The sequence below is a fragment of the Heptranchias perlo genome, chromosome 2 (assembly GCF_035084215.1).
Source record: "Heptranchias perlo isolate sHepPer1 chromosome 2, sHepPer1.hap1, whole genome shotgun sequence".
NCBI classification, from domain to species: Eukaryota; Metazoa; Chordata; class Chondrichthyes; order Hexanchiformes; family Hexanchidae; genus Heptranchias; species Heptranchias perlo.
Window position 1 is genome coordinate 63,703,094 of NC_090326.1, and position 26,402 is coordinate 63,729,495.

Below are 26,402 nucleotides of genomic sequence, written 5' to 3' on the forward strand. Positions count from 1 at the left end.
TAGATGATTTTATGATTGAATTTTAGAACCTTTTGGCATTTACAAAATATAAAAACTGAAGTGCAAAATTTGCAAATCTGTGAGGTTTTAATTTCAAGCAGTGTGAAAATGCTTATGAACAAGATTGGCTAAAAATTCAATGTTTACACTTTCATCAAATAACTAACTGATTTAAACAAAAACTTCCTGGATTAGGGCTAGAAATTGATCGTTTGTTTTCAAAGTCGCCTCATCAGGTTGCTGCCTCTGAATGGTCAGTCTCACTGTCACTTACATGGTGCTGGGACCATGGCTCTGGTGCAATTCGCCCCTTCTGAGAGCGTCACCGAGTAGCTCTAAACAGCACCGCTCTTGAATGGTTGATCTCAAAGTCAATCACAACATCTTCTCCTCCCCCTCCAAAAATTAGGTCCAAGGTGCGCCCTTTTGCTCAAGAGACGCAGTAACGATTTAGTTGTGATCACACAGTCTACAGAGTAAATAAAGGCATTCCTCCTTCACTATGTTCTCGCAGTCGATGTTTCGGTTTTTTTTGAGTGTGGACAATGAAAACGAGTTGCTGTTGGAATCGTCCTGGCTCATGTTCCTTATGGGAGGCTGTTCTTTCTTGGTCTTGCAGTTCGTTCATGTGCCTTATGGGAGATATGCTTGCAGTAAATTCGGGTTTCCAATCAATGTGAAGGTTGCTTGGTTTGTCCAGGAGATCCCTGCCCTGGCAGTGCCACTCTATCTGGTATTTTTCAGCACAGACATGAGGCCTTTGCAACTTCCCAACCAGCTCCTCCTCAGCATGTTCATTTGCCACTACATCCACAGGTAAGGTGGGTGCATGTTTCATAACTTTACTATATCAATGAAAATGAGTAAGCCAAGTTATATTGGGCCAGAATTTGCTGGCAAAATAACGGTGAGTTCACTGTGCACCCTGTTATTAGTGTGTAAACAACCCAGCAATTTGTGCCAAGGAAGAGATACCCCATGAGTTGCGAATTGCCACAAATTTCTGGACGATTTGCGCCACTCCGCTGTTAGCCTTGCGAAAATGGGAGCTCGCCGTCAACCTCCCCATAAGTTTCAAAAAAAATTGCTGCATTTGCACATTTAAAACAAATTAAACTTGCTGCAGAAAGTTAGGGTTGCTACCTAACGACGTAAGGATCCTTTTAATGTTGAGATTTATGTTCCTGCAATGCCGCTCAACCTCTCCGGCCGAGAAACGGAACAGTTGAAACTGTGGCGTGTCATTCCTACAGGTAGTAAATTGTGCTTAGCGGTTTTTAAAATTTAAAATAAAAAAAAATCCTTTTCCTTTCTGTCTTTTTTTCTCTCTCTCATAATCCAATCTTTCTCTTTGTTTCTCTTTCTGTACCTAATTTGACTCGCATTCACCCTGTTTCCTTCTCCGTCGTTCATCTGTTGGTCCTGGATGCCCCGTTATCAGCACGCACTTCCACCAATTTGCGGCAGGTATATGGAGCTAGATCACAGATCAGCCATGATCTTATCAAATGGCGGAGCAGGCACGAGGGGCTGAATGGCCGACTCCTGTTCCTATGTTCCTAAAAAAATTTTGAGCTAAAGGGTGTGGAAAGAAACGAATTTAACTCACCGTAGAAAGTCAGGGCTGGTATTTCATGATGTAAGGGCCCCTTTAATTACAAGATTTTTGTTCTTGCATCGCCAGTCAACCTCAGAGGCCCAGAAAGGGAACACTTGATACCATGGAGTCTCACTCCTACAGATAGTAAATTGTTCCTAGAGGTATTTAAAATTTTAATTTTTAAAATTTTTTTCTTACTTTCCCTTTCAGTTTTTTTCTCTCCCTCTTAATCCTCTCTCTCTCTTTCTCTCTTTCTTCCTGTATCTAATTTGACTCTAATTCACCCTATTTCCTTCTCCGCCGTACACTCTGTTTCATTCTCTATCTTTTAAATTTCATTGGTTAAGGAGATAGACAATTGATCCCATCGTTCACTAAGGTCCCAGGTGCGCCGTTATTAACTCGCACTTCCAGCAATTTGCGGCGCAAAATTAATTGGAGCTGAAAAGTGAGGAAAAAAATCCAACTCACGGCACTCACCACGAGATGGCCTGCCCCAGCAAATTATGGGCCATTATCTCTTAGCTGCTACGAGGTCTAGTTTATTGGTGTAAGTTATCAACGGCGAGATTGGCTTACTCGATGATGAAATTTATGGTGTATCTCACCATTGCAGGAACATCTGGGCCATTTTTTAATACTTTGAGGAAAATAACTTGTGCGTTGTTTTGAGGCAACAGAATGAATCGTAGCAGATTAAGTTTCAAAGACCTGAATCACGTTAGCTTAGTAAATAGCCATGATCATAAATCATCTAGTTAATGGTTATTTATCACTTTGAGATTACAGGACCTGGAAGGTGTTCACAGGGCAGAAAATTCCGAGCTGTAATTTATGAAGCACAGTCATGCAGTATATAATTCAACTGACAACAACTTCTGTCAGTTTCATCACCTTTTTGAATGGTATTTTGCGGGTTATTGCTTCATCAAATTCGCATACTGCGATTTAAAATTGATCAACTTCGGAGGCCAGAAGGGAGAAGTCGGGACTTTGATTTGGTCACGGTTTTACATAAAAACTGTAAAGAAAATTAGACGGTTGCAAAGACCCAGAAACAATGTTCAGTGAAATTATCGAGAATGGTTGACCCCCCGCCCCTCACAAATATGTTAATAGATACTAAAGGCTAAACTGCTGCAATGAGGTGATTCTTTTCGATTAAACAACTTTTTTTTTTAATTTCAAGAATTGTTACAGAAGGGTGCCTAATGTCAAACATTGGCCACACCGCTTCTGATTTGCCTCCATGCTCACTGTGGCATATTCTAATTAGGAATGCAGGAAAATATGGAGGCAGTTAACAACGGCGAGATCGGCACACTAGATGGCAACATTTATGGTGTAGGCCACGGATCTCGCCATTGAAGGAAAATCTGGTCCAAATATGTTTTATTATACAGGATGAGGAAAGAAAGCATAAGAACATAAAAGACAAGCAAATATACTTTAAGAGATACAAGGAAACAAAAAAAGGAAGAATTGGGATTCCAACAAAAAGAAACTGAAGATAGCTGAAGAAAAAAAATAAGAGAAGTAGAGGCCAATTGCAGAGGGCAGCAAGAGGAACGCAAAGAAGTTTTACAACTATGTTAATAGTAGAAGAAAGGTTAAATAACAGTGGGTTTGTTAAGTAATAAATTGGGCTAAGCTGCTTTAGATGATAAGGATATAGTAAATATTTTGAATGGATTCTTCCCATCAATTTTCACAAAGAAGGACTATATTCATAGTAAATGGGGCTAAGTGATTCATGGAACGTACAGACGTGAATAAAAAATGTGTGATGTAGAAATTCAAATATGTCATGCCACCTTCAACAACACAGGTCTACCTAGATTATGTGCTCAAGTCCTGGAACCCACAATCTTCCAACTCAGAGTGCTACAAACTGAGTTAAGCTGATGTAACATAGAAGTCATAGATCATGCTAATAATAAACAAATAATTTTTTGAGGAAGTAAATAAGCTGGTGGACAAGAGCAATGGAGTAGATGTAATTTACTGTGAATTTTTAAAAAGGCATTTGACAAAGCTTCACACATAAGGATAGTAAGGAAGCTTAAGGTTCAAGGAATAGCTGACAAATCATCCAGATTGATCGAACATTGGCTCGCAACAGAATACAGAGGACACTGTTTAAATTGAAAATATTCTGTCTGGGAAAATGTAACCTGTGGAGTTCCATTGTTGATCTGTTCTGGGACACCTGCTATTTATAATATTTGTGAATAATATGCAGCATCTGTAGCAGTTGAATTAAATTTGCCATTGACAAAAAGCTCTGTGAGCAGGTAACAAGCAGAAAGAAGATTCACTGTCTCCAGAGAGACTTGGACCAATTATGGAGCTGGAGTGAAATATGTCTGATGGATGTCAATTTTGATAAATGCAGGGTGAAGCATTTAGGAACAGGTAACAGTAAACATGTGTAACATGAAACAGTGGGACTCTAGAACTGGGCAAAGCTCAACCTCACCAGGATTCAACAGCCGCCTCTCCTTAAAAGAGTAACACCACTAAAATTCCAGCGAGGGATGACTCATCCAAACTGATTTTCAAACAAAACAAACTAACAAAAGTAACTAAAATCTTAACATGAAAATTAAGATATGCTGTTAGGAATAGTGGCACTGGGCTAAATGCAGCGCCACTGGAATGCAACAGGTGCCTCTCCAAAGGGGTGACGCCATTAAAGTGTCAAAGAGGGCAAATCCACACAAACTGGTCCCAAACAAAAATAAACTAACAAAAATAATTAAAATGATATAAATCAGAACTATCTGGAGCCAGATATGTCCAGCTTCACAGGGATGCAATGAAGTGCTGGTCATTAGTAGGTGACTCCAGTAGAATTTGCAGAGATGGGTTGGCCCACCCAAACTGTTTTTCAGATGAAAATAACTAAAATAAAATGGTACGGCTGGGGGAAATCAAACAAAAAATTCACCGGTCACAGATGGCACCTAGCAAAAAGGTAGAAACCATGGGGTAAATTCTTGTCTTCACCGCCTGGGCAGTAGTCTGTTGGAGCAAATCACCTGCCCGAAGTAGAACCCATCCATTTTCATTCCATTGAAATCAATACTCTGTCAGATTACTGCCCAGATGGTGAAGATGAAGATTTACCCCCATATGTTGGTGTTCAAGGTTCATCTGGGATAACATGAAAAAATCAAATTCTGAGTAGGATGTAAAGGAAAAGAATTTGGGAGTGATCATTGATCATACATTGAATGCAGGATAAGACAGATATTAACGAGCCAAATCAGGTACTGGAGGACTTTGGACTACAAGTCAGAACAAGTTGTACTGAGATTATACAGATCAGTTATTGAGGGCATTTCTGGAGTACGGCATGCATTTTTAGTCCTCCTATCTCAAATAATATAGATGCTTTAGAAACAATTCAGAGACCAGAATGATTCCAGGCTTTAGGGGATTAAATTATAAAGAAAGGCTCATGATGAAACATATTTTTCCAGGATAAAAGAGGGAAGACATGAAGCAAGTCCTCAAAATAACAGAACATACAAATGAGGTAGAAATTAGTAATCTATTTATCTTGGACAGCAAGCATAAGACTAGAGGACATAGTAGAAAATTTACAAGCCTGAAGCAAGATTAGAGATTACAAAAACACTTTTTCCCCCACAGGATAGTTGATAAGTGGAACAAATTCTTATAGTTTGCAGCTGATTCAGAATCAATTGGCACCTTTTAAAAATGAGCTTGATCAATAACTGTTGAAAAGTGGGATTGAGGGTTATAGAGATATTTAACAGCACAGCTTGATTTTTTTTCAGGGGAGTTCAGGGAAGGAAATTAGTGTCTCCCAAACTAGGCGATTAAGATGGTGGCGGGGTGAGTCTATGATAGAATAATCATACATGGACTTCAATGGAGCAGGCTTGATGGACCCTCTCCCACCTCCACCCTCACCCTCCTCACTCTCTCCCTCACCCTCCCCCTCCACTCACCCTCCCCTTCCTCTCACTCTCCCCTCCCCCTTTCTCTTTTCCTTCTTTTAATTCGTGTCAGCCATGGCTCAGTGGTAGCACACTCGCCTCCGAGTCAGAATATTGTGGGTTCAAGTCCCACTCCAGAGACTTGAGCATATAATCCAGGCAGTACTGAGGGAGGGCTGCACTGTCAAAGGTGCTGTCTTTCAGATGAGATGTTAAACCAAGGCCCGGTCTGCCTTCTCAGGTGGATGTAAAAGATCCAACGGCACTATTCAAAGAAGAGCAGGCGAGTTCTTCCGGTGTCCTGGCCAACATTTATCTCTCAACCAACACCTAAAACAGATGATCTGGTCATTTAGTTTGTGGGAGCTTGCTTTGAGCAAAAGGCAGCTATGTTGCCTATGTTGCAACAATGGTCGCACTTCAAAAGTACTTTATTGGCTGGAAAGCACTTTGGGATGTTCTGAGGTCGTGAAAGGCACTAGATAAATGCAAGTTATATCTTTTCTTTCTTTCTCTCTCTTTTCCCCTTTCTGTGTGAGGGAGGCAGGAGCTTAATGGAATATTTCTTTCCATTGAGAATTATAGTAAATTAAATGCAAGCATTTTTCAGATACAATACATTACCTCAAAATCCAAGGCTGCTATAAATGTGGGTATTATTTTTCAGACCCATTTTGTCTGTTTTCACTAGTTTAGTGGTGCTCTCATTCATGGCATGTGATCAGCCGACTGTGGCCAGGAATGATGGAATCATAGAAAATTTACGGCACAGAAGGAGGCCATTCAGCCCATCGTGTTTGCATTGGCTGAAAATGAGCCACCCAGCCTAATCCCACTTTCTAGCATTGGTCCATAGCCTTGTATGTCACGGCACTCCAGGTGCACATCCAGGGACTTTTTAAATGAGTTGAGGGTTTCTGCCTCTTCCGCCCTTTCAGGCAGTGAGTTCCAGACCCTCTGGGTGAAAATTTTTTTCCTCAGTTCCCCTCTAATTCTTCTACCAGTCACTTTAAATCTATGCCCCCTGGTTATTGACTTCTCTACTAAGGGAAATAGGTTCTTCCTATCCACTTTATCTAGGCCTCTCATAATTTTGTACACTTCAATTAAATCACCCCTCAGCCTCCTCTGTTCAAAAAAAACCACCCCAGCCTATCCAATCTTTCCTCATAGCTAAAATTTTCCAGCCCTGGCAACATCCTCGTAAATCTCCTCTGTACCCTCTCTAGTGCAATCACATCCTTCCTGTAATGTGGTGACCACAACTGTACATAGTACTCAAGCTGTGGCCTAACCAGTGTTTTATACAGTTCCAGCATAATCTCCTTGCTCTTATATTCTATGCCTTGGCTAATAAAGGAAAGTATTCCATATGCCTTCTTAACCACCTTAGTTACCTGTCCTGCTACCTTCAGGGATCTGTGGATATGCACTCCAAGGTCCCTCTGTTCCTATACACCTCTCAGTCTCCTCCCATTTATTGTGTACTCCCTTGCCATGTTTGCCCACTCCAAATGCATTAATTCACACTTCTCCGGATTGAATTCCATTTGCCACTCTTCTGCCCACCTGAGCAGTCCATTGATATCTTCCTACAGTCTACTGCTTTCCTCCTTACTTTCAACCACACGGCCAATTTTTGTATCATCTGCAAACTTCTTAATCATGCCCCCTACATTCAAGTCCAAATCATTAATATACATCACAAAAAGCAAGGGACCTAGTACTGACCCCGGGGAATCCCACTGGAAACAGCCTTCCAGTCACAAAAACACCCATCGATCATTACCCTTTGCTTCCTGCCACTGAGCCAATTTTGGATCCAACTTGCCATTATCCCTTGGATCCCATGGGGCTTGCACTTTTTTGACTGATAAACACACTGGGACCTGGGAATGGAGATGACAGACTATTCAAGGCTGAAATGGATAGATTTTTGGACTCTATGGGAATAAAGGGATATGGGGATTGGGCAGGAAAGTGAAGTTAAGGTCGAAGATCAGCTGTGATCTGATCGAATGGTGGAGCAGGCTCGAGGGGCGGTATGGCCTACTCTTGCTCCTATTTGTTATGTTCTTATGACATCGGCTGTTCTGTCACAACAGAGATCACGGTCACGGAGTGCCGTCAGCTTAGACCATGAGAGATTGACATCTATAATCAGATTAATCAGAATTGAAAACATTTCAGCATATTATATTACATCATTTCCTGTGGCAATCTTGTCAGTGAATCCATTTTGAGAATGCCATGACTGTGCAGACAGTACGAATGCTATGATTAGAGAGAGGCAAGCTGCAAAGCTCCTGGGGAAAGAACTGAGTTACATTGAAAAGGAAGAGAATAAGCTGAAACATTCCATTAAATAGAAAAAAATGGTGATGATAAGCCTAAAACCTGAAACAGAAACTTACCTGCAGGTGAAACAGAATTGCTCAGGATTTGTTTTGAGATGTTCACAAACTGGGCACAAAGCAACCAGATAGTGTATTTACATTGTGACAAGTACACACAGGCAAAACCCATAAGTATAAAAAAAGGAATTTATAATATGGGAAAAAGATGAGACAAAGTATGTGACAACAGGAAGTCAAGTAGCACAGACAGGAAGTGTGTGCAGATTTTTAGTATATTACAGATAGATGGTAAAATAATCAATGGAAACTACAACCGTATCTATTGCAGTTACAATTCTTAGTTATCTCATCTTTCCTGGTACCTATGCAAATAATGGTCCCCTTCAGAATCCATACTGGTATAGTTCCTGTTAAAGGTTACTACCTCCAATTAAGCCCAGTTCACGTTATTCACAGAAATTCTTGGGTTGCATTTATGAGGTGCAGCACACTAGCAGTTCTTTTTTTTTATTCGTTCATGGGATGTGGGCGTCGCTGGCGAGGCCGGCATTTATTGCCCATCCCTAATTGCCCTTGAGAAGGTGGTGGTGAGCCGCCATCTTGAACCGCTGCAGTCCGTGTGGTGAAGGTTCTCCCACAGTGCTGTTAGGAAGGGAGTTCCAGGATTTTGACCCAGCGACGATGAAGGAACGGCGATATATTTCCAAGTCGGGATGGTGTGTGACTTGGAGGGGGACATGCAGGTGGTGTTGTTCCCATGTGCCTGCTGCTCTTGTCCTTCCAGGAGGTAGAGGTCGCGGGTTTGGGAGGTGCTGTCGAAGAAGCCTTGGTGAGTTGCTGCAGTGCATCCTGTGGATGGTATACACTGCAGCCACAGTGCGCCGGTGGTGAAGGGAGTGAATGTTTAGGGTGGTGGATGGGGTGCCAATCAAACGGGCTGCTTTGTCCTGGATGGTGTTGAGCTTCTTGAGTGTTGTTGGAGCTGTGCTCATCCAGGCAAGTGGAGAGTATTCCATCACACTCCTGACTTGTGCCTTGTAGATGGTGGAAAGGCTTTGGGGAGTCAGGAGGTGAGTCACTCGCCACAGAATACCCAGCCTCTGACCTGCTCTTGTAGCCACAGTATTGATATGGCTGGTCCAGTTAATTTTCGGGTCAATGGTGACCCCCAGGATGTTGATGGTGGGGGATTCGGCGATAGTAATGTCAAGGGGAGGTGGTTAGACTCTCTCTTGATGGAGATGGTCATTGCCTGGCACTTGTCTGGCACGAATGTTACTTGACACTTATGAGCCCAAGCCTGGATGTTGTCCAGGTCTTGCTACATGCGGGCTCGGACTGCTTCGTTATTTGAGGGGTTGTGAATGGAACTGAACACTGTGCAATCATCAGCAAACATTCCCATTTCTGACCTTATGAAGGAGGGAAGGCCATTGATGAAGCAGCTGAAGATGGTTAGGCCCAGGACACTGCCCTGAGGAACTCCTGCAGCAATGTCCTGGGGCTGAGATGATTGGCCTCCAACAACCACTACCATCTTCCTTTGTGCTAGGTATGACTCCAGCCACTGGAGAGTTTTCCCCCTGATTCCCATTGACTTCAGTTTTACTGGGGCTCCTTGGTGCCACACTCAGTCGAATGCTGCCTTGATGTCAAGGGCAGTCACTCTCACCTCACCTCTGGAATTCAGCTCTTTTGTCCATGTTTGGACCAAGGCTGTAATGAGGTCTGGAGCCGAGTGGTCCTGGCGGAACCCAAACTGAGCATCGGTAAGCAGATTATTGGTGAGTAAGTGCCGCTTGATAGCACCGTCGACGACGCCTTCCATCACTTTGCTGATGATTGAGAGTAGACTGATGGGGTGGTAATTGGCTGGATTGGATTTGTCCTGCTTTTTGTGGACAGGACGTACCTGGGCAATTTTCCACATTGTCGGAGAGATGCCAGTGTTGCAGCTGTATTGGAACAGCTTGGCTAGAGGCGCAGCTAGTTCTGGAGCACAAGTCTTCAGCAGTACACCAAATGGGTCCTAAATACATTGGAACAACCTCAAGCAATTTGGCTCATAAATTAAATGGGCCGTTAGTAGGTCCCTCCCTTCGAGAAGGAGCACAAGGCAGGAGTGCCAGCTTTTACCGTGCTTACCGTGCACAGCCGGGATGTTGTCGGGGCCCACAGCCTTTGCCGTATCCAGTGCACTCAGCCGTTTCTTGATATCACGTGGAGTGAATCGAATTGGCTGAAGACTGGCTTCTGTGATGGTGGGGATATCGGGAGGAGGCCGAGATGGATCATCTACTCGGCACTTCTGGCTGAAGATGGTTGCAAACGCTTCAGCCTTGTCTTTTGCACTCATGTGCTGGACTCCGCCATCATTGAGGATGGGGATGTTTACAGAGCCTCCTCCTCCCGTTAGTTGTTTAATTGTCCACCACCATTCACGACTGGATGTGGCAGGACTGCAGAGCTTTGATCTGATCGATTGGTTGTGGAATCGCTTAGCTCTGTCTATAGCATGTTGCTTCTGCTGTTTAGGATGCATGTCGTCCTGAGTTGTAGCTTCACCAGGTTGGCACCTCATTTTTAGATACGCCTGGTGCTGCTCCTGGCATGCTCTTCTACATTCCTCATTGAACCAGGGTTGATCCCCTGGCTTGTTGATAATTGTAGAGTGAGGAATATGCCGGGCCATGAGGTTAAAGACAGTTCCACAGTGGGGGTTCTGATGGAGCAGCACATGCATAAAAAATATTCACGACCGTATTGCCACTCCCTTGGTCAGGAGTTTTACTACCAGCACAAAGCACGGTAAAAGCTGGCACCCCTGCCTTGTGCTCCTTCTCGAAGGAAGGGACCTGCTAACGGCCCATTTAATTTATGAGCCAAATTGCTTGAGGTTGTTCCTATGTCCAAGGAGCCCTAGTAAAATTGAAGTCCATGGGAATCAGGGGGAAAACTCTCCAGTGGCTGGAGTCATACCTGGCACAAAGGAAGATGGTAGTGGTTGTTGGAGGCCATTCATCTCAGCCCCAGGACATTGCTGCAGGAGTTCCTCAGTTGTAAACAATTTTACAACACCAAGTTATAGTCCAGCAATTTTATTTTAAATTCACAAGCTTTCGGAGACTTCCTCCTTCCTCAGGTAAATGTTCTTTAACCTGAGGAAGGAGGAAGTCTCCGAAAGCTTGGCCTTCCCTCCATCATAAGGTCAGAAATGGGAATGTTTGCTGATGATTGCATAGTGGTCAGTTCCATTCGCAACCCCTCAAATAATGAAGCAGTCCGAGCCCGCATGTAGCAAGACCTGGACAACATCCAGGCTTGGGGCTCATAAGTGGCAAGTAACATTCGCGCCAGATAAGTGCCAGGCAATGACCATCTCCAACAAGAGAGAGTCTAACCACCTCCCTTTGACATTACCATCGCCGAATCCCCCACCATTAACATCCTGGGGGTCACCATTGACCAGAAACTTAACTGGACCAGCCATATAAATACTGTGGCTACGAGAGCAGGTCAGAGGCTGGGTATTCTGCGGCGAGTGACTCACCTCCTGACTCCCCAAAGCCTTTCCACCATCTGCAAGGCACAAGTCAGGAGTGTGATGGAATACTCTCCACTTGCCTGGGTGAGTGCATCTCCAACAACACTCAAGAAGCTCAACACCATCCAGGACAAAGCAGCCCGCTTGATTTGCACCCCTTCCACCACCCTAAACATTCACTCCCTTCACCACTGGCGCACTGTGGCTGCAGTGTGTATCATCCACAGGATGCACTGCAGCAACTCGCCAAGGCTTCTTCGACAGCACCTCCCAAACCTGCGACCTCTACCACCGAGAAGGACAAGAGCAGCAGGCACATGGGAACAACACCACCTGCACGTTCCCCTCCAAGTCACACACCATCCCGACTTGGAAATATATCGCCGTTCCTTCATCGTCGCTGGGTCAAAATCCTGGAACTCCCTTCCTAACAGCACTGTGGGAGAACCTTCACCACACGGACTGCAGCGGTTCAAGAAGGCGGCTCACCACCACCTTCTCAAGGGCAATTAGGGATGGGCAATAAATGCCGGCCTCGCCAGCGACGCCCACATCCCATGAATGAATTTAAAAAAATTCAAACCTTTGCTTCAGAGATTAATTTTAGAATTTTCCAAGACTCTCCAGACTGCTGTGAAAATCAAACAAGGGCAAATTGGGAGGACATCTGATAACAAGAGAAAACATGAAATAAGAACACTGTTAACTATTGAGTATGAAAATGAAGAGCAATAAATGGGACAGCCATACACGTTGTAGATTATGAGAGCTTAGAAATATTGTGATAGACTACTTACCCAGATTCATTACTTTCTTTTGGAGAAAAAAAGTGCTAAACAATTCTCTGTTCATTACAGGTCACTGATATTCCCTTTTTTAATTAGAGGAGGAAAGGCGACACCCTTCATTCCTTTTGTAATGGCTTTCATGTTTTGCTTATATAATGGATATCTGCAGGCCAGATACCTCAGCAAGTATGCTGTCTACCCCTCAGACTGGATAACGGATCCACGCTTCCTCACAGGTCATCTTAATTTGATGTAAAAATGTATTTTGGGGGAGGGGGAGATTATGCAGTACTGTTAGGTTACTAAACCTGTTTGTTGCCAGAGGTCAACTTGTTAGGCATAAAACAGAGGATCAAAAGCAAAATACTGCGGATGTTGGAAATCTGAAATAAAAGCAGAAAATGCTGGAGAAGCTCAGCAAGTCAGGCAGCATCTGTGGAGAAAGAAACAGAATTAACGTTTCAGGTCAAAGACCTTTCATCTGATGCTGCCTGACTTGCTGAGCTTCACCAGCATTTTCTGTTTTTATATAAAACAGAGAATATTCTTTTCTCCATCCAATCCAGCCTATAGGATTGCCAACCCTCTCAGATAAACCTGAAGTCTCCCAAAATTAAAGATTTAATCACCTGGAAGCTGCTACAAGCAATCTGGGAGAAAAATCGCTCCAACCAGACTCATAATAAACAGCAGAGCGGCAACATGGCCAAGATGTAATGCAGTCCTAACCAGTGAAACTGCGCAATGGATCGAGCGGTGTCTGGAGCGCAGAGGATGGATGGTCATGTGATAGCCATTATTGCCCGATTGCTACAAGTATTGACGTTGAGCGATCCTGAATGCCTACATAAAACCCACACACCTGATCTGCAACGGTGTACCATTGTCTCACCCTTTTAGCAGCATGCCCATATGAGACTGGAAGAGGGAGATGGCCCATAACTTAGGCTGAGAGGAAAATTAAGCTGTGTAACAGAGAGGCTGAGACAGAGAGAAGTCCAGGAGTGAGTAGAAGGTCAGTGGGAGATGGTATAATATGGCTGGGGTTGAGCTCAGACAATGGACAACTGTAGTGACACTGAAATTTAGTTTGGGGACCAATTTGGTCCGACATGTTTCATTGACAGGTTGTGCACCAATCAGAAAGCTCAAACATTGGTTCAGCCTTTGTCACATCTCCTTTCATTCGTTAACAGCCCTGTCTGTAAAATGCATTGGACAAATTGGTAAGTATAAAAATTACCCCTCCAGACACATGATTACTTCAGACATTTAGACATAAAAAGGGTCAACTTTTACCCTGCCTGTCAGGTGGAAACTAAGCGGGCGGGCAGTTAAAATGGCTTGTGTGAGTTAGCGGCTTTGATCCTGCTGCCTGCCCCTGGGTTGCGATCTTGACCTGCTCTTCTGTGCAGGCGAGATAGACATCTGCCCGAAGGCAGCGGGGCCTTCTTTAAATATACAGCTCAGGCTCTGGTGATGTCTTCGGGGCTTGACTGCAGTTTTAACCGTAGCCTTGCGCAGGGAAGCTGTTGTGGTTTCCCCACTAGGCCAACCTGGTGGCAAGAGGAGCCGGGACCACAGGAGACCCAGAAAGGTAAATGGATTTTAATTTTTTTAAGTTTCCTTGTGGGCCAGGAGGAGCAGGATACTGGGATTGTGTTGCTTTTCTCATCTCATTAGTCACCAGCCATGCCAATAAAACACATTAGACCAATCAGAAAGCTCAGAAGTGACCCTGAAGGCATATGGTGACACTGTCACTGCAGATGCACAAACACAAAAAAGATCACGTGGAACCATAGAAATTTACAGCACAGAAGCAGGTCATTCAGCCCATTGTCTTTGCACATTTTATAAATCTGTGATTATAAATATGTATGATGTGGAGATGCCGGTGATGGACTGGGGTTGACAATTGTAAACAATTTTACAACACCAAGTTATAGTCCAACAATTTTATTAGAAATTCACAAGCTTTCGGAGGCTTCCTCCTTCCTCAGGTGAATGTTGTGGAAATGAAATCCTCGAACCCTTCGTATTTATAAATCACAGAACAATACTTGGTGATTACAGATAGTCTTTCCAACTGCCCGTTGCCAAGGCAATCACAGTGTGCAGACAGAGAGGTGTTACCTACAAGCCCACCGAATATACAAACCTCCAAAAAAAAAGAGGGCGAGAGGCAGAAATTTAGAAAAGACAGCACATGACCCGTTATATTAAAAACAGATAACATTTGTTCGCTGGTGGGGTTACGTGTAGCATGACATGAACCCAAGATCCCGGTTGAGGCCGTCCTTATGGGTGCAGAACTTGGCTATCAATTTCTGCTCGATGATTTTGCGTTGTCGTGTGTCTCGAAGGCCGCCTAGGAGTATGCTTACCCGAAGGTCGGTGGCTGAATGTCCTTGACTGCTGAAGTGTTCCCCGACTGGGAGGGAACCCTCCTGTCTGGCAATTTATGCGCGGTGTCCGTTCATCCGTTGTCGCAGCGTCTGCATGGTCTCGCCAATGTACCATGCTCTGGGGCATCCTTTCCTGCAACGTATGAGGTAGACAACGTTGGCCGAGTCACAGGAGTATGAACCATGCACCTGGTGGGTGGTGTCCTCTCGTGTGATGGTGGTATCTGTGTCGATGATCTGGCATGTCTTGCAGAGGTTACCATGGCAGGGTTGTGTGGTGTCGTGGACGCTGTTCTCCTGAAAGCTGGGTAATTTGCTGCGAAATTCCACAACATTCACCTAAGGAAGGAGGAAGCCTCCGAAAGCTTGTGAATTTCTAATAAAATTGTTGGACTATAACTTGGTGTTGTAAAATTGTTTACAATAAATATGTATGTTCTCTCACTTTTAACTGTAGATTTAAAAATTATTATTACTGGCTTTGTGGTCTCTGTTAATGTTTGCTTCCATTGAGGCCACATAGCTCCTTCTGAATCTGGTATACATTTTTACCAGCCAGCACATGTGGCTGTCACTACTTTGCTGAATGACAGGGATTTGACACATTTATTTTCTGTTGAGTATCTAGTCCGATAAGAGGCTTTGGGATACAAAGCCTGACCTTGAGTCAGCAGCTTCCTCTCTCAGTTGATCAAAACTAACATAACATGGTTTGGACTGGGGTCGAACTTAAAAGGTGTTTTGTAAGCGGTGGAATTTTGATGGCAGTTTTATTTGCAGTAAAGGTGAATGGTATTGAAGCAGTACTAATGTCCAGAATGACATAAAGGAGATTGAATACTGGAACACTGAGCCATCAGGTTGTGAATCTTGTGGAAACCTTTCGAAACGGCCTGACTGCTGTGTAGCAAAACAAACAGGATAATGGATTTTTGAGCACAGCCACCTTCAATGTGAGCTCTGCTTTAGAGATCGCAAAGTAAATTTACAGTTAAGAGAGAGCAAGAACATATATTTTTAGTCACAGGTTTATAAAACAATTTATGCACTTGAGTATATCGAGATAATGTGAGCTAATGTGGTTTTTCTGATATGTGACGATGTACTGTCCCCTTGTAACATGTTGTGAAATAAAATCACCCCACTGTAGTTCAATTCCTGCAGTACAATTGTACTGTGACTCACTGAGGTCTGTAAACATCCATCGTGACATCTGCATCATAGAATCATAGAAATTTACGGCACAGAAGGAGGCCATTCGGTCCGTCACGTCTGCCAGCCAAAAAAGAGCTATCCAGCCTAATCCCACTTTCCAGCTCTTGGTCCGTAGCCTTGTAGGTTACGGCACTTCATGTTAATTGTATCTGTGATTTATAACAATTAGTGTTAATTATATTCAGGTGGTGTGTATCAGTTGGGGCTCTCTTGTTTCCATATACAAGCGAGCTTATCTAGGGTGTGATGTGTATAATATGGAGCTCTGTGAATAAAGGCTTGGAAGCAGTTGAAGACCAGGCTCTAATATTCGATCTTTCGCCACTGGGCTATCCAGCTTATAACACTTCAAGTGCATATCCAAGAACTTTTTAAATGCGATGAGGGTTTCTGCCTCTACCACCCTTTCAGGCAATGAGTTCCAGACCCCCACCACCCTCTGGGTGAAAAAGAATTCTCCTCAACTCCACCAATTACTTTAAATCTATGCCCTCTGGCTATTGACCTCTCTGCTAAAGGAAATAGATCCTTCCTATCCACTCCATCTAGGCCCCTCATAATTTTATACACCTCAATTAAATCACCCCTCAGCCTCCTCTGTTCCAAAGAAACCAACCCCAGCCTATCCAATCTTTCCTCATAGCTAAAATTCTCCAGTCCTGCAACATCCTCGTAAATCTCCTCTGTACCCTCTCTAGTGCAATCACATGTTTCCTGTAATGTGGTGACCAGAACTGTACACAGTACTCAAGCTGTGGTCTAACTAGTACTTTATACAGCTCCAGCATAACCTCCCTGCTGTTATATTCTATGCCTTGGCTAATAAAGGAAAGTATCCTGTATGCTTTCTTAACCACCTGACCTACCTGTCATGGGGCCTTCAGGGATCTGTGGATATGCACTCCAAGGTCCCTCTGTTCTTCTACATTTATTCTACCATTTATTGTGTATTCCCTTGCTTTGTTTGCCCTCCCCAAATGCATTACCTCCATTCTCCGTATTGAATTCCATTTGCCACTTTTCTGCCCACCTGATCAGTCCATTGATATCTTCTTACAGTCCACAGCTTTCTTCCTCACTATCAACCACATGGCCAATTTTTATATCATCTGCAAACTTCTTAATCATTTAAGTCTAAATCATTAATAGATACCGCAAAAAGTAAGGGACCTAGTACTGAGCCCTGCAGAACCCTACTGGAAACAGCCTTCCAGTCACAAAAACACCTGTCAACCATTACCCTTTTCTTCCTGCCACTGAGCCAATTTTGGATCCAATTTGCCACTTTCCCTTGGATCCCATGGGCTTTTACTTTTCTGTCCAGTCTGCCTTGTGGGATCTTGTCAAAAGCCTTGCTAAAGTCCATGTAAACTACTACAAACATGTTACTCTCATCGACCCTCCTTGTTGCCTCCTTAAAATATTCAATCAAGTTAGTCAGACACGACCTTCCCTTAACAAATCCATGCTGACTGTTCTTGATTAATCCGTGCCTTTCTAAATGACCGTTTATACTGTCCCTCAGAATTTTTTCCAATAATTTGTCCACTACTGAGGTTAGACTGACTGGCCTGTAATTACTCGGCCTATTACTTCCTCCCTTTTTAAACAACGGTATAACGTTAGCAGTCCTCCAATCCTCCAGTAGCACGGCTGTAGTTAGAGAGGATTGGAAAATGATGGTCAGAGCCTCCGCTATTTCCTCCCTTGCTTCTCTTAACAGCCTGGGATACATTTCATCCGGGCCTGGCGGTTTATCTACTTTCAAAGATGCTAAACTCATTAATATTTCCTCTTTCACTCTGTTTATCCCATCCAATATTTCACACTCCCCCTCTTTAACTACAATGTCTGCATCATCCCCCTCTTTTGTGAAGACAGACGCAAAGTATTCATTCAGAACCAAACCCGCGTCTTCCGTCTCCACACATAGGTTACCTTTTTAGCCTCTAATAGGCCCTACTCTTTCCTTAGTTATCCTTTTGCTCTTTATGTATTTATAAAACATTTTTGGGTTTGCCTTAATTTTATTTGCCAATATTTTTTCATCCCCTCTCTTTGCTTTCCTAATTTCCTTTTTAATTTCACCCCTGCACTTTCTATACTTCTCTAATCCAATCAGGCCAATTACCGCCCCATCAGTCTACTCTCAATCATCAGCAAAGTGATCGTTGACAGTGTTATCAAGCGGCACTTACTCACCAATAACCTGCTCACCGATGCTCAGTTTGGGTTCCGCCAGGACCACTCAGCTCCAGACCTCATTATAGCTTTGGTCCAAACATGGACAAAAGAGCTGAATTCCAGAGGTGAGGTGAGATTGACTGCCCTCAAGGCAGCATTTGACCAAGTGTGGCAGCAAGAAGCCCTAGTAAAATTGAAGTCAATGGGAATCGGGGGAAAACTCTCCAGTGGCTAGAGTCATACCTAGCACAAAGGAAGATGGTAGTGGTTGTTGGAGGCCAATCATCTCAGTCCCAGGCCCAACCATCCTCAGCTTCATCAATGACCTTCCCTCCATCATAAGGTCAGAAATGGGGATGTTCGCTGATGATTGCACAGTGGTCAGTTCCATTCGCAACCCCTCAAATAATGAAGCAGTCCGTGCCCGCATGCAGCAAGACCTGGACAACATTCAGGCTTGGGCTGATAAGTGGCAAGTAACATTCGCGCCAGACAAATGCCAGGCAATGACCATCTCCAACAAGAGAGAGTCTAACCACCTCCCCTTGACATTCAACGGCATTACCATCGCTGAATCCCCCACCATCAACATCCTGGGGGTCACCATTGACTAGAAGCTTATCTGGACCAGCCATATAAATACTGTGGCTACGAGAGCAGGTCAGAGGCTGGGTATTCTGCGGTGAGTGACTCACCTCCTGACTCCCCAAAGCCTTTCCACCATCTACAAGGCACAAGTCAGGAGTGTGATGGAATACTCTCCACTTGCCTGGATGAGCGCAGCTCCAATAACACTCAAGAAGCTCGACACCATCCAGGACAAAGCAGCCCGCTTGATTGGCACCCCATCCACCACCCTAAACATTCACTCCCTTCATCACCGGCGCACTGTGGCTGCAGTGTGTACCATCAACAGGATGCACTGCAGCAACTCGTCAAGGCTTCTTCGACAGCACCTCCCAAACTCGCAACCTCTACCACCTAGAAGGACAAGAGCAGCAGGTACATGGGAGCAACACCACCTGCACATTCCCCTCCAAGTCACACACCATCCCGACTTGGAAATATATCGCCGTTCCTTCATCGTCGCTGGGTCAAAATCCTGGAACTCCCTTCTTAACAGCACTGTGGGAGAACCTTCACCACACAGACTGCAGCGGTTCAAGAAGGTGGCTTACCACCACCTTCTCAAGGGCAATTAGTGATGGGCAATAAATGCCGGCCTCGCCAGTGACGTCCACATCCCATGAACGAATAATAAAAAAATAATCTTTCTGCAGTACTGAGCTCTCAGTACCTGACATAAGCTTCCCTTTTTTGCCTTATCCTACCCAGTATGCTCCTTGACATCCGGGGGCTGTAGATTTGGAAGTCCCACCCTTTTTCTTTGCGGGAACATATTTGCTCTGAACCCTCACTATCTCCTCCTTGAATGCCTCCCACTGCTCTGACACTGATTTACCTTCAAGTAGCTGTTTCTAGTCCACTTCTGCTAAATCACATCTCAGCTTAGTAAAATTGGCCTTTCCCCAATTTAGAACTTTTACTCCTGGTCTATCTTTGTCCTTTTCCATGACTACGCTAAATCTAACTGAATTATGATGACTACCTTCAAAGTGCTCTCCCACTGATACTCCTTCCACCTGCCCAGCTTCATTCCCTAAAACTAAATTCAGAACTGCGCCCCACCCCCCCCCTCTTGTTGGGCTTGCTACATACTGGCTAAAAAAAGTTCTTCTGAATGCAGTTTAAGAATTCTGCGTCCTCTATACTTTTATATTTGGACTAACAGGCTGGGGTGAGCACCCAGGGTTCATATGACATCGGTAAACTGCTTGAGTTTCTTTCTTGTGGTTTAATATCATGAGATCTCATCCGCTGAATGTGTTGCTGCCTGGTAATGCACTTTGTACTACATGTTATCACAAATAACATTTTAAAGAGTCATCTAATACATCTCTAGAGAGGAAAACATTTCTAAATATAGCAAGCTTGAAACTTCGAGCAATTACTCCAACTAAAGTAATCTTACAAAAAAGCCTGTCCTGCTGATCAATTTTTTTCCTTATTTTAAATTAGTCCATTTTATTTTTCTCTTTGTCTTAGTTTTAAGTAATTTATGTTATATTATTCATAAACATGTTAGTAAATTTGTTAAAATGAACATACTGGAAAATATCAACAACAATTGTGTTTCAGTCTTTCATATGACAGAAGCACAATTATTTTACCTGGCTACAGGCGTGGTGCCGGAGAATTGGAGGACTGCTAACTTTGTACCGTTGTTTAAATCGGGAGAAAAGGATACACCGAGTAATTACAGGCCAGTCAGTCTAACCTCGGAGGTGGGCAAATTATTGGAATCAATCCTGAGGGACAGTATAAACGGTCATTTAGAAAGGCACGGATTAATCAAGGACAGTCAGCATGGATTTGTCAAGGAAAGGTCTTGTCTGACTAACTTGATTGAATTTTTTGAGGAGGTAAAAAAGAGGGTCGATATGGGTAGTACGTGTGATGTAGTCTACATGGATTTTAGCAAGGCTTTTGACAAGGTCCTATATGACAGACTGGTCAAAAAAGTAAAAGACCATGGGATCCAAGGGAAAGTGGCAAGTTGGATCTGAAATTGGCTCAGTGGCAGGAAGCAAAGGGTAATGGTCGACGGGTGATTTTGTGACTGAAAGGCTGTTTCCAGTAGGGTTCCGCAGGGCTCAGTAGTAGGTCCCTTGCTTTTTGTGGTATATATTAATGATTTAGACTTAAATGTAGGGGGCATGATTAAGAAGTTTGCAGATGATTCAAAAATTGGCCATGTGGTTGATAGGAAGAAAGCTGTAGACTGCAGGAAGATATCAATGGACTGGTCAGGTGGGCAGAAAAGTGGCAAATGGAATTCAATACGGAGAAATGTGAGGTAATGTATTTGGTGAGATCAAACGAGGCAAGAGAATACACAATAAATGGGAGGATACTGAGAGGTGTAGAGGACGAGAGGGATCTTGGAGTTCAGGTCCACAAATCCCTGAAGGTAGCAGGACAGGTAGATAAGGTGGTTGAGAAGGTACACAGGATACTTTCCTTTATTAGCCAAGGCATAGAATATAAGAGCAGGGACGTTATGCTAGAACTATATAAAACACTAGTTAGGCCACAGCTTGAGTACTATGTACTGGTCACCACATTACAGGGAGGATGTGATTGCACTAGAGAGGGTACAGAGGAGATTTACGAGGATGTTGCCAGGACTGGAGAATTTTAGCTATGAGGAAAGATTGGATAGGCTGGGGTTGTTTTCTTTGGAACTGAGGAGGCTGAGGGGTGATTTAATTGAGTGTATATAATTATGAGGGGCCTAGATAGAGTGGATAAGTAGGACCTATTTCCCTTAGCAGAGAGGTCAATAACCAGAGGGCATAGATTTAAAGTAATTGGTAGAAGGATTAGAGGGGAGCTGAGGAAAATTGTTTTCACCTAGAGGGTGGTGGGGGTCTGAAACTCACTACCTGAAAGGGTGGTAGAGGCAGAAATCCTCATCATATTTAAAACGCACTTGGATATGCACTTGAAGTGCCGTAACCTACAAGGCTACGGACCAAATGCTGGAAAGTGGGATTAGGCTGATTCAACCGGCACAGACACGTTGGGCCGAAAGGCCTCCTATGCTGCAAATTTTCTACATTTCTAAAGTTGACCCTTTATATTCAAAATCTACATAGAATTGTATAATAGGAATCATTTTTTCATATTCTTGTAAATTTACTGACCAGTTTGTTTAATTGTTTTGATTGGGAAATGTCTGTAAGATGCTCCAAATAATCTATTTGCCTCATGGGTACATTCCTTGTAACCATACAAATAAGGGAGCGGTTTCTAAATACTTGGTACCCTCTGCTAGACCCAATGAAGTGACATTAGTGTTTAAAATTTGCTCAATTATATAAATACTTGTACATCCTATTTTGACTTTTCTAGAACCATCTTTAACCCTTGTTTTTTCTTGTTGACTATTCCTTATTTCTTAAACAAAATAGAAACTGTGACTGGTTGAGAGAAATTTGAAGTAACTATTAAATGCAAACACATGTTCTTAGGCTTCACACTCTGGTTTTTTGGATTGTTAATAAACCTGCACTCTGACCATATCCTCCGAAACCTTCGAAAACCTGGTGAAACGGGATATAAGATCCCACAGGGTGAGTGATTTTCGAAAAAAACAATTCTATTTGGCTGTTAATGGTAAGTTGTACTATATATTTTTGTAAATATTAATATTTCTCTGGTGATTTTTAAAGGGGGAATGTTTGAATATGTGTCTGGTGCCAACTTTCTTGGAGAAATAGTGGAATGGATTGGATTTGCCATAGCTTGCTGGTCACTGCCGAGTGCAGCCTTCGCTGTATTTGGATTTTTGGTTCTTACTTCTCGGGCTACACAACATCACCGGTAAGGTTCAAGTTAAATTCAGTATCCTTTCTGCCGTTTAGTTCAAATTATTTTAAGTGAGAGTTGAATAACAATGCGAACTGGAAAGCACCTATATTCTGTGTTTCTGCTTTATGTTTGTGGGGGCACTACCTCCAGTTTGGTGTAATGATGCAATAGGCACCTGACACATGAAGGGGGAAGACACAGGTTCAATTCCCCTTGTTTTGCTAGGTTCCTGTCCTCAGCTATGTTTTGCTGGGAAGAATCACATCATAACTATCACCAAAGCACGTCCGCAATATTGCCTGCCTCTGCCCCACTTCACCCAGTGCTGCTACAACCCTTATCTACTCTTTTGTCACCTCTAGACTATAACGGTCACAACGTATACCAATTTCTGGGTGCGAGCAGCATGGCTGCCACCATATCGGTCCTCATTTTTAGGAATCCTTGGCAGCCGCCTGAAAGCAGAATTTAGACAGGGTTAGCAGAATGGGCGGACAAATGGTAAATGCAATTTAATGTGGATAAGTATGAGGTGATACATATTGGACAAGTATATAATTCAATGGAAAGATTTGAAGGATGCGGATGAATAGAGAGATCTAGGGGTTCGAATTCATATTGAAAGTGAAAAGAGTATAAGAGTAAAGAAGTATTAATAAATTTGTACAGAACATTGGTTAAGCAACAGTTAGAATACTGTGTGCAGTTTTGGGTGCCTCCATAATAGAAAGGGCATTAAATCCGTAAAGAGTATACAGCATAGACTCACCAGGATGATGCCATGGATGGGAAACTATTGAAATGAGGAAAAACCTAAGTTACTGGGACTATTTCAACTGGAGCCGAGAAGGCTAAGAGGAGATTTAAAGGAGGCTTTTAAAATTATAAAAGGTTTTGACAGGAAAAGACTATTTCCTCTAGTTGGGGAACCAGTGATGAGGAAATGTAAAATTATCACTAGGAGATTGAGGAGAAAGGTTAGAAGAAAATTTCTTTGCGCAGAGGATTATTGGAGCATGGAATGGTTGAGGCAGAGATGATCTTTAAGGAAAAGTTGGATCAATATTTGAAGAAAAATGGCTAATCCTCTTCCTCTTTCAACATCTACCTCGTTGACCTTACTTCTGAATTTTCTAAAATTATGAAAGTTGGTGTTAACTCTTAAATTGTCCACTTCTGAAGTTTTGGTCTAATCTGTGCCAGTATGGCCCTCAGCATGGCAATTTGACCATTGATTTTCCCTGTTACCTGGCTGTGCTTCTGAACACTTTGATAATGCTAAATGAATTGCCTTGAACATCACTATAGTAAATGGGTCAGTCTCTACCTCTTTTTCATCAACTGAGGTATTCCCACACTCTGTATGCAGTCTGATGAAAGTCAGTGCACACAATATTCATTCCTTCACACATGCAGTGGGGCAAAAGTGAGCCGAAAATGTCAGTGCACACTTAGCGTCCCATTCCAGCTTACATCTGTCCCGCCACAATTTTGGAGCAGGCCTCAAAATAGGCGAGTTATGTTTCTGCCTAAAACAGGCGTGAGCTGACTCAAATTTGCAAATCAGGGTCCGACACCAATTGTTGGAACCTGATAAAATTTTCAGGTGCCAATGGGTGGAGTGTGCACCACACACGCTCCATCCATTGGTACTAGGCACAGTGCAGCCTAACCACCAATCCTTAAAGAGACCACTGAAGGCCACTCCAAATCCAGGTAAGCATGTTTTTTTAATGATTTACTGGAGCGAGGAGAAGCAATTGCTTCCCTCCCCCCCCCCCCCCCCCACCCTTTAACTTCCAGTTTGGCTCTGTGAATGAACCGCCAGATTTCTTACCACATACCGCCACCCCGAATCGGCAAGCTGCCTGTGAGCATTGGTTCAGAGCTCCCAGCTTGCTGGCATTATAAAAATGAGGCCCCACCATGTAAATGGGTTGGGCCTTTTCCTGGTGTCATCGGGCAGGTGGTCCACACACTGCCCACTCGATGCGCATCAAACCTGAAAGTCAACGCCAACCTTTGTTAATCCTCAGCAGTGTTGAAGTGAAGAATTATCGTACTATCTCCTACTCTTAACTAACTAACTAACTCTTTCTCAGGACCTTAAAACTGGAATTTCTTTTCTTCTCCCATCCTTTCCAAAAGAGTATTAAGCTTATTGTTGCCCAACCATTGCTTCATGATTTATCCTGTCTTCACTCCTATTCTTTTCAACTTTAGTGGTGTCCTGCACCATGAACCTTGGCCCTTCACCAATATTTTTCAATATTTAAAAGAAAACTTTCTCCCTGAATAACATAATTTTTCAAGCTGATATAGATCTTATTTTGTGAAGACTCTTCAAGCAGCTACACTGGATATAGACCCATGTGTTGCCCACTGCCTTGTATGCATATCTGATTTTTGTGCAGTACAAATTTTTATTTGAGTTTAAACTAGGGTTTAGTAAATTTTAATCAAACCCAGACAATGCCAACTGTTTGAAACATGTAAAAAATAATGATACTGAAAATATTATTGAAATCTGATGATTTAATGTTCTGAAACATTTCTGTTTATTCTTCAAAATATATAATTTATCTTTTCATTGCAGATGGTATCTGGAAAAGTTTGAAGACTATCCAAAGTCAAGAAAGGCCTTAATACCATTCCTATATTGAAATGCCAAATACTGCGAATATAGGGCTAGATTTTCTACCATTCATAGTTAATGGGTGGAAAATCTAGCCTATAATGAGATATTTGTATCCAGATCCCATTTTAACAGAATTTTGTAAAAACTGTAACTACAACATGGTTCTTTATATGTAGACATTCTGCGATACAGTCAAACGATTGATTTAATCAATTCTTCTTATTACAAAGATTAGCTATGCTCCTTGCAACTACAAAACGGTATTGCTGTCGATAATAAAATTCCTAAAATGGACAGTAACAAATAACTTGACTTCTTTTCCTATTACGTGCTGTTGTCTCGTATAATTGGGATTGTTCACAGTTGTCTCACTATCTCATCTTACAACAAAACTCGACTGAAGGAATGGAAGATAGTAATCGATATGATGAAATTGGTTTGCTTTAATGGAAATGGAAGCCCATAGAGCAAAACTGTGTGAGCTGAATGGCAAAACAGGAATGTTGTCTGGGAATGCAAGTTAGTCTGTGACACAGACTTTAGACTCTGAAGACTTTACTCAGTTTGACATAGGAGTGTTACTACTCTGTAATTTTCAGGCATGTTATTCCAGATACTATTTATTTTGGTGCACTGCATTTAGATAAGACAAGTGAGCAACACACAGATCAAGAGCTGTCTGTAAAATAATATTATTGATTTTCTATATGTATGGTTGTATATTTTTTTTGTGTGTTCCTTTTCAAAGAATTCCTTTCAAGACTTCCCCCATTACTATTGTACAGAGGAGTGGAAAAGAGAAAGAAAATAATCTCTGTTGCTCACTTTTCTAGTTGGTGTTAAAAAAAATTACATTCAAAATAAATTATTAGTTAATTACAATGAAATGTGGTTTAATTTTGTGCAAAATAATTTTAATAATCATAAATACTACATTTTATAAATATCAGCAAAATTTAATTTAGGATGATTTGACCAATTTCATTGCAATAGATAAATTGTATTGCAGAGAGCAGCCTCGATTGTTACCAATGAATTGTAAATACTACACAACAGCTTTATCTAAAGCTTCTTGGGGTAGAAATTGGTTATGGTCGTCTATTTTCAGACACACAGCTCACACCCCAACTCAGGGGCCCAAAACTCACCCTAAATTGGGCTTCGAGCCTCATTTGAATACTCAGGGTGAGCTGCCGGCGCCTGTCACGCCTCCTGAGGCAACTTGCCCATTTCCAGAGGATTAATTACCTCCTGCTCCTCCCAGCT

The 26,402-nt window shown here is 42.8% G+C and overlaps 1 protein-coding gene across 1 annotated transcript; it reads left to right on the plus strand.

The window, feature by feature from the left end:
- The first annotated feature begins 404 nt into the window (after positions 1-404).
- srd5a1 (steroid-5-alpha-reductase, alpha polypeptide 1 (3-oxo-5 alpha-steroid delta 4-dehydrogenase alpha 1)) lies at positions 405-26,023 on the plus strand. Its single transcript, XM_068001913.1, has 5 exons — positions 405-816; positions 12,327-12,493; positions 22,159-22,260; positions 22,360-22,510; positions 25,095-26,023. The coding sequence occupies exons 1-5, from the start codon at positions 503-505 to the stop codon at positions 25,159-25,161; spliced, it is 801 nt and encodes a 266-aa protein (XP_067858014.1). The 5' UTR covers positions 405-502; the 3' UTR covers positions 25,162-26,023.
- Positions 26,024-26,402: the final 379 nt, after the last annotated feature.

Bases quoted from the DNA above. Each gene is read 5' to 3' on its own strand.
- srd5a1 (XM_068001913.1), top strand. From the start codon at position 503: ATGTTCTCGCAGTCGATGTTTCGGTTTTTTTTGAGTGTGGACAATGAA. The intron at 22,261-22,359 runs GTGAGTGATTTT...TGATTTTTAAAG, and splicing joins GGGATATAAGATCCCACAGG to GGGGAATGTTTGAATATGTG. The intron at 22,511-25,094 runs GTAAGGTTCAAG...TTTTCATTGCAG, and splicing joins CGGGCTACACAACATCACCG to ATGGTATCTGGAAAAGTTTG.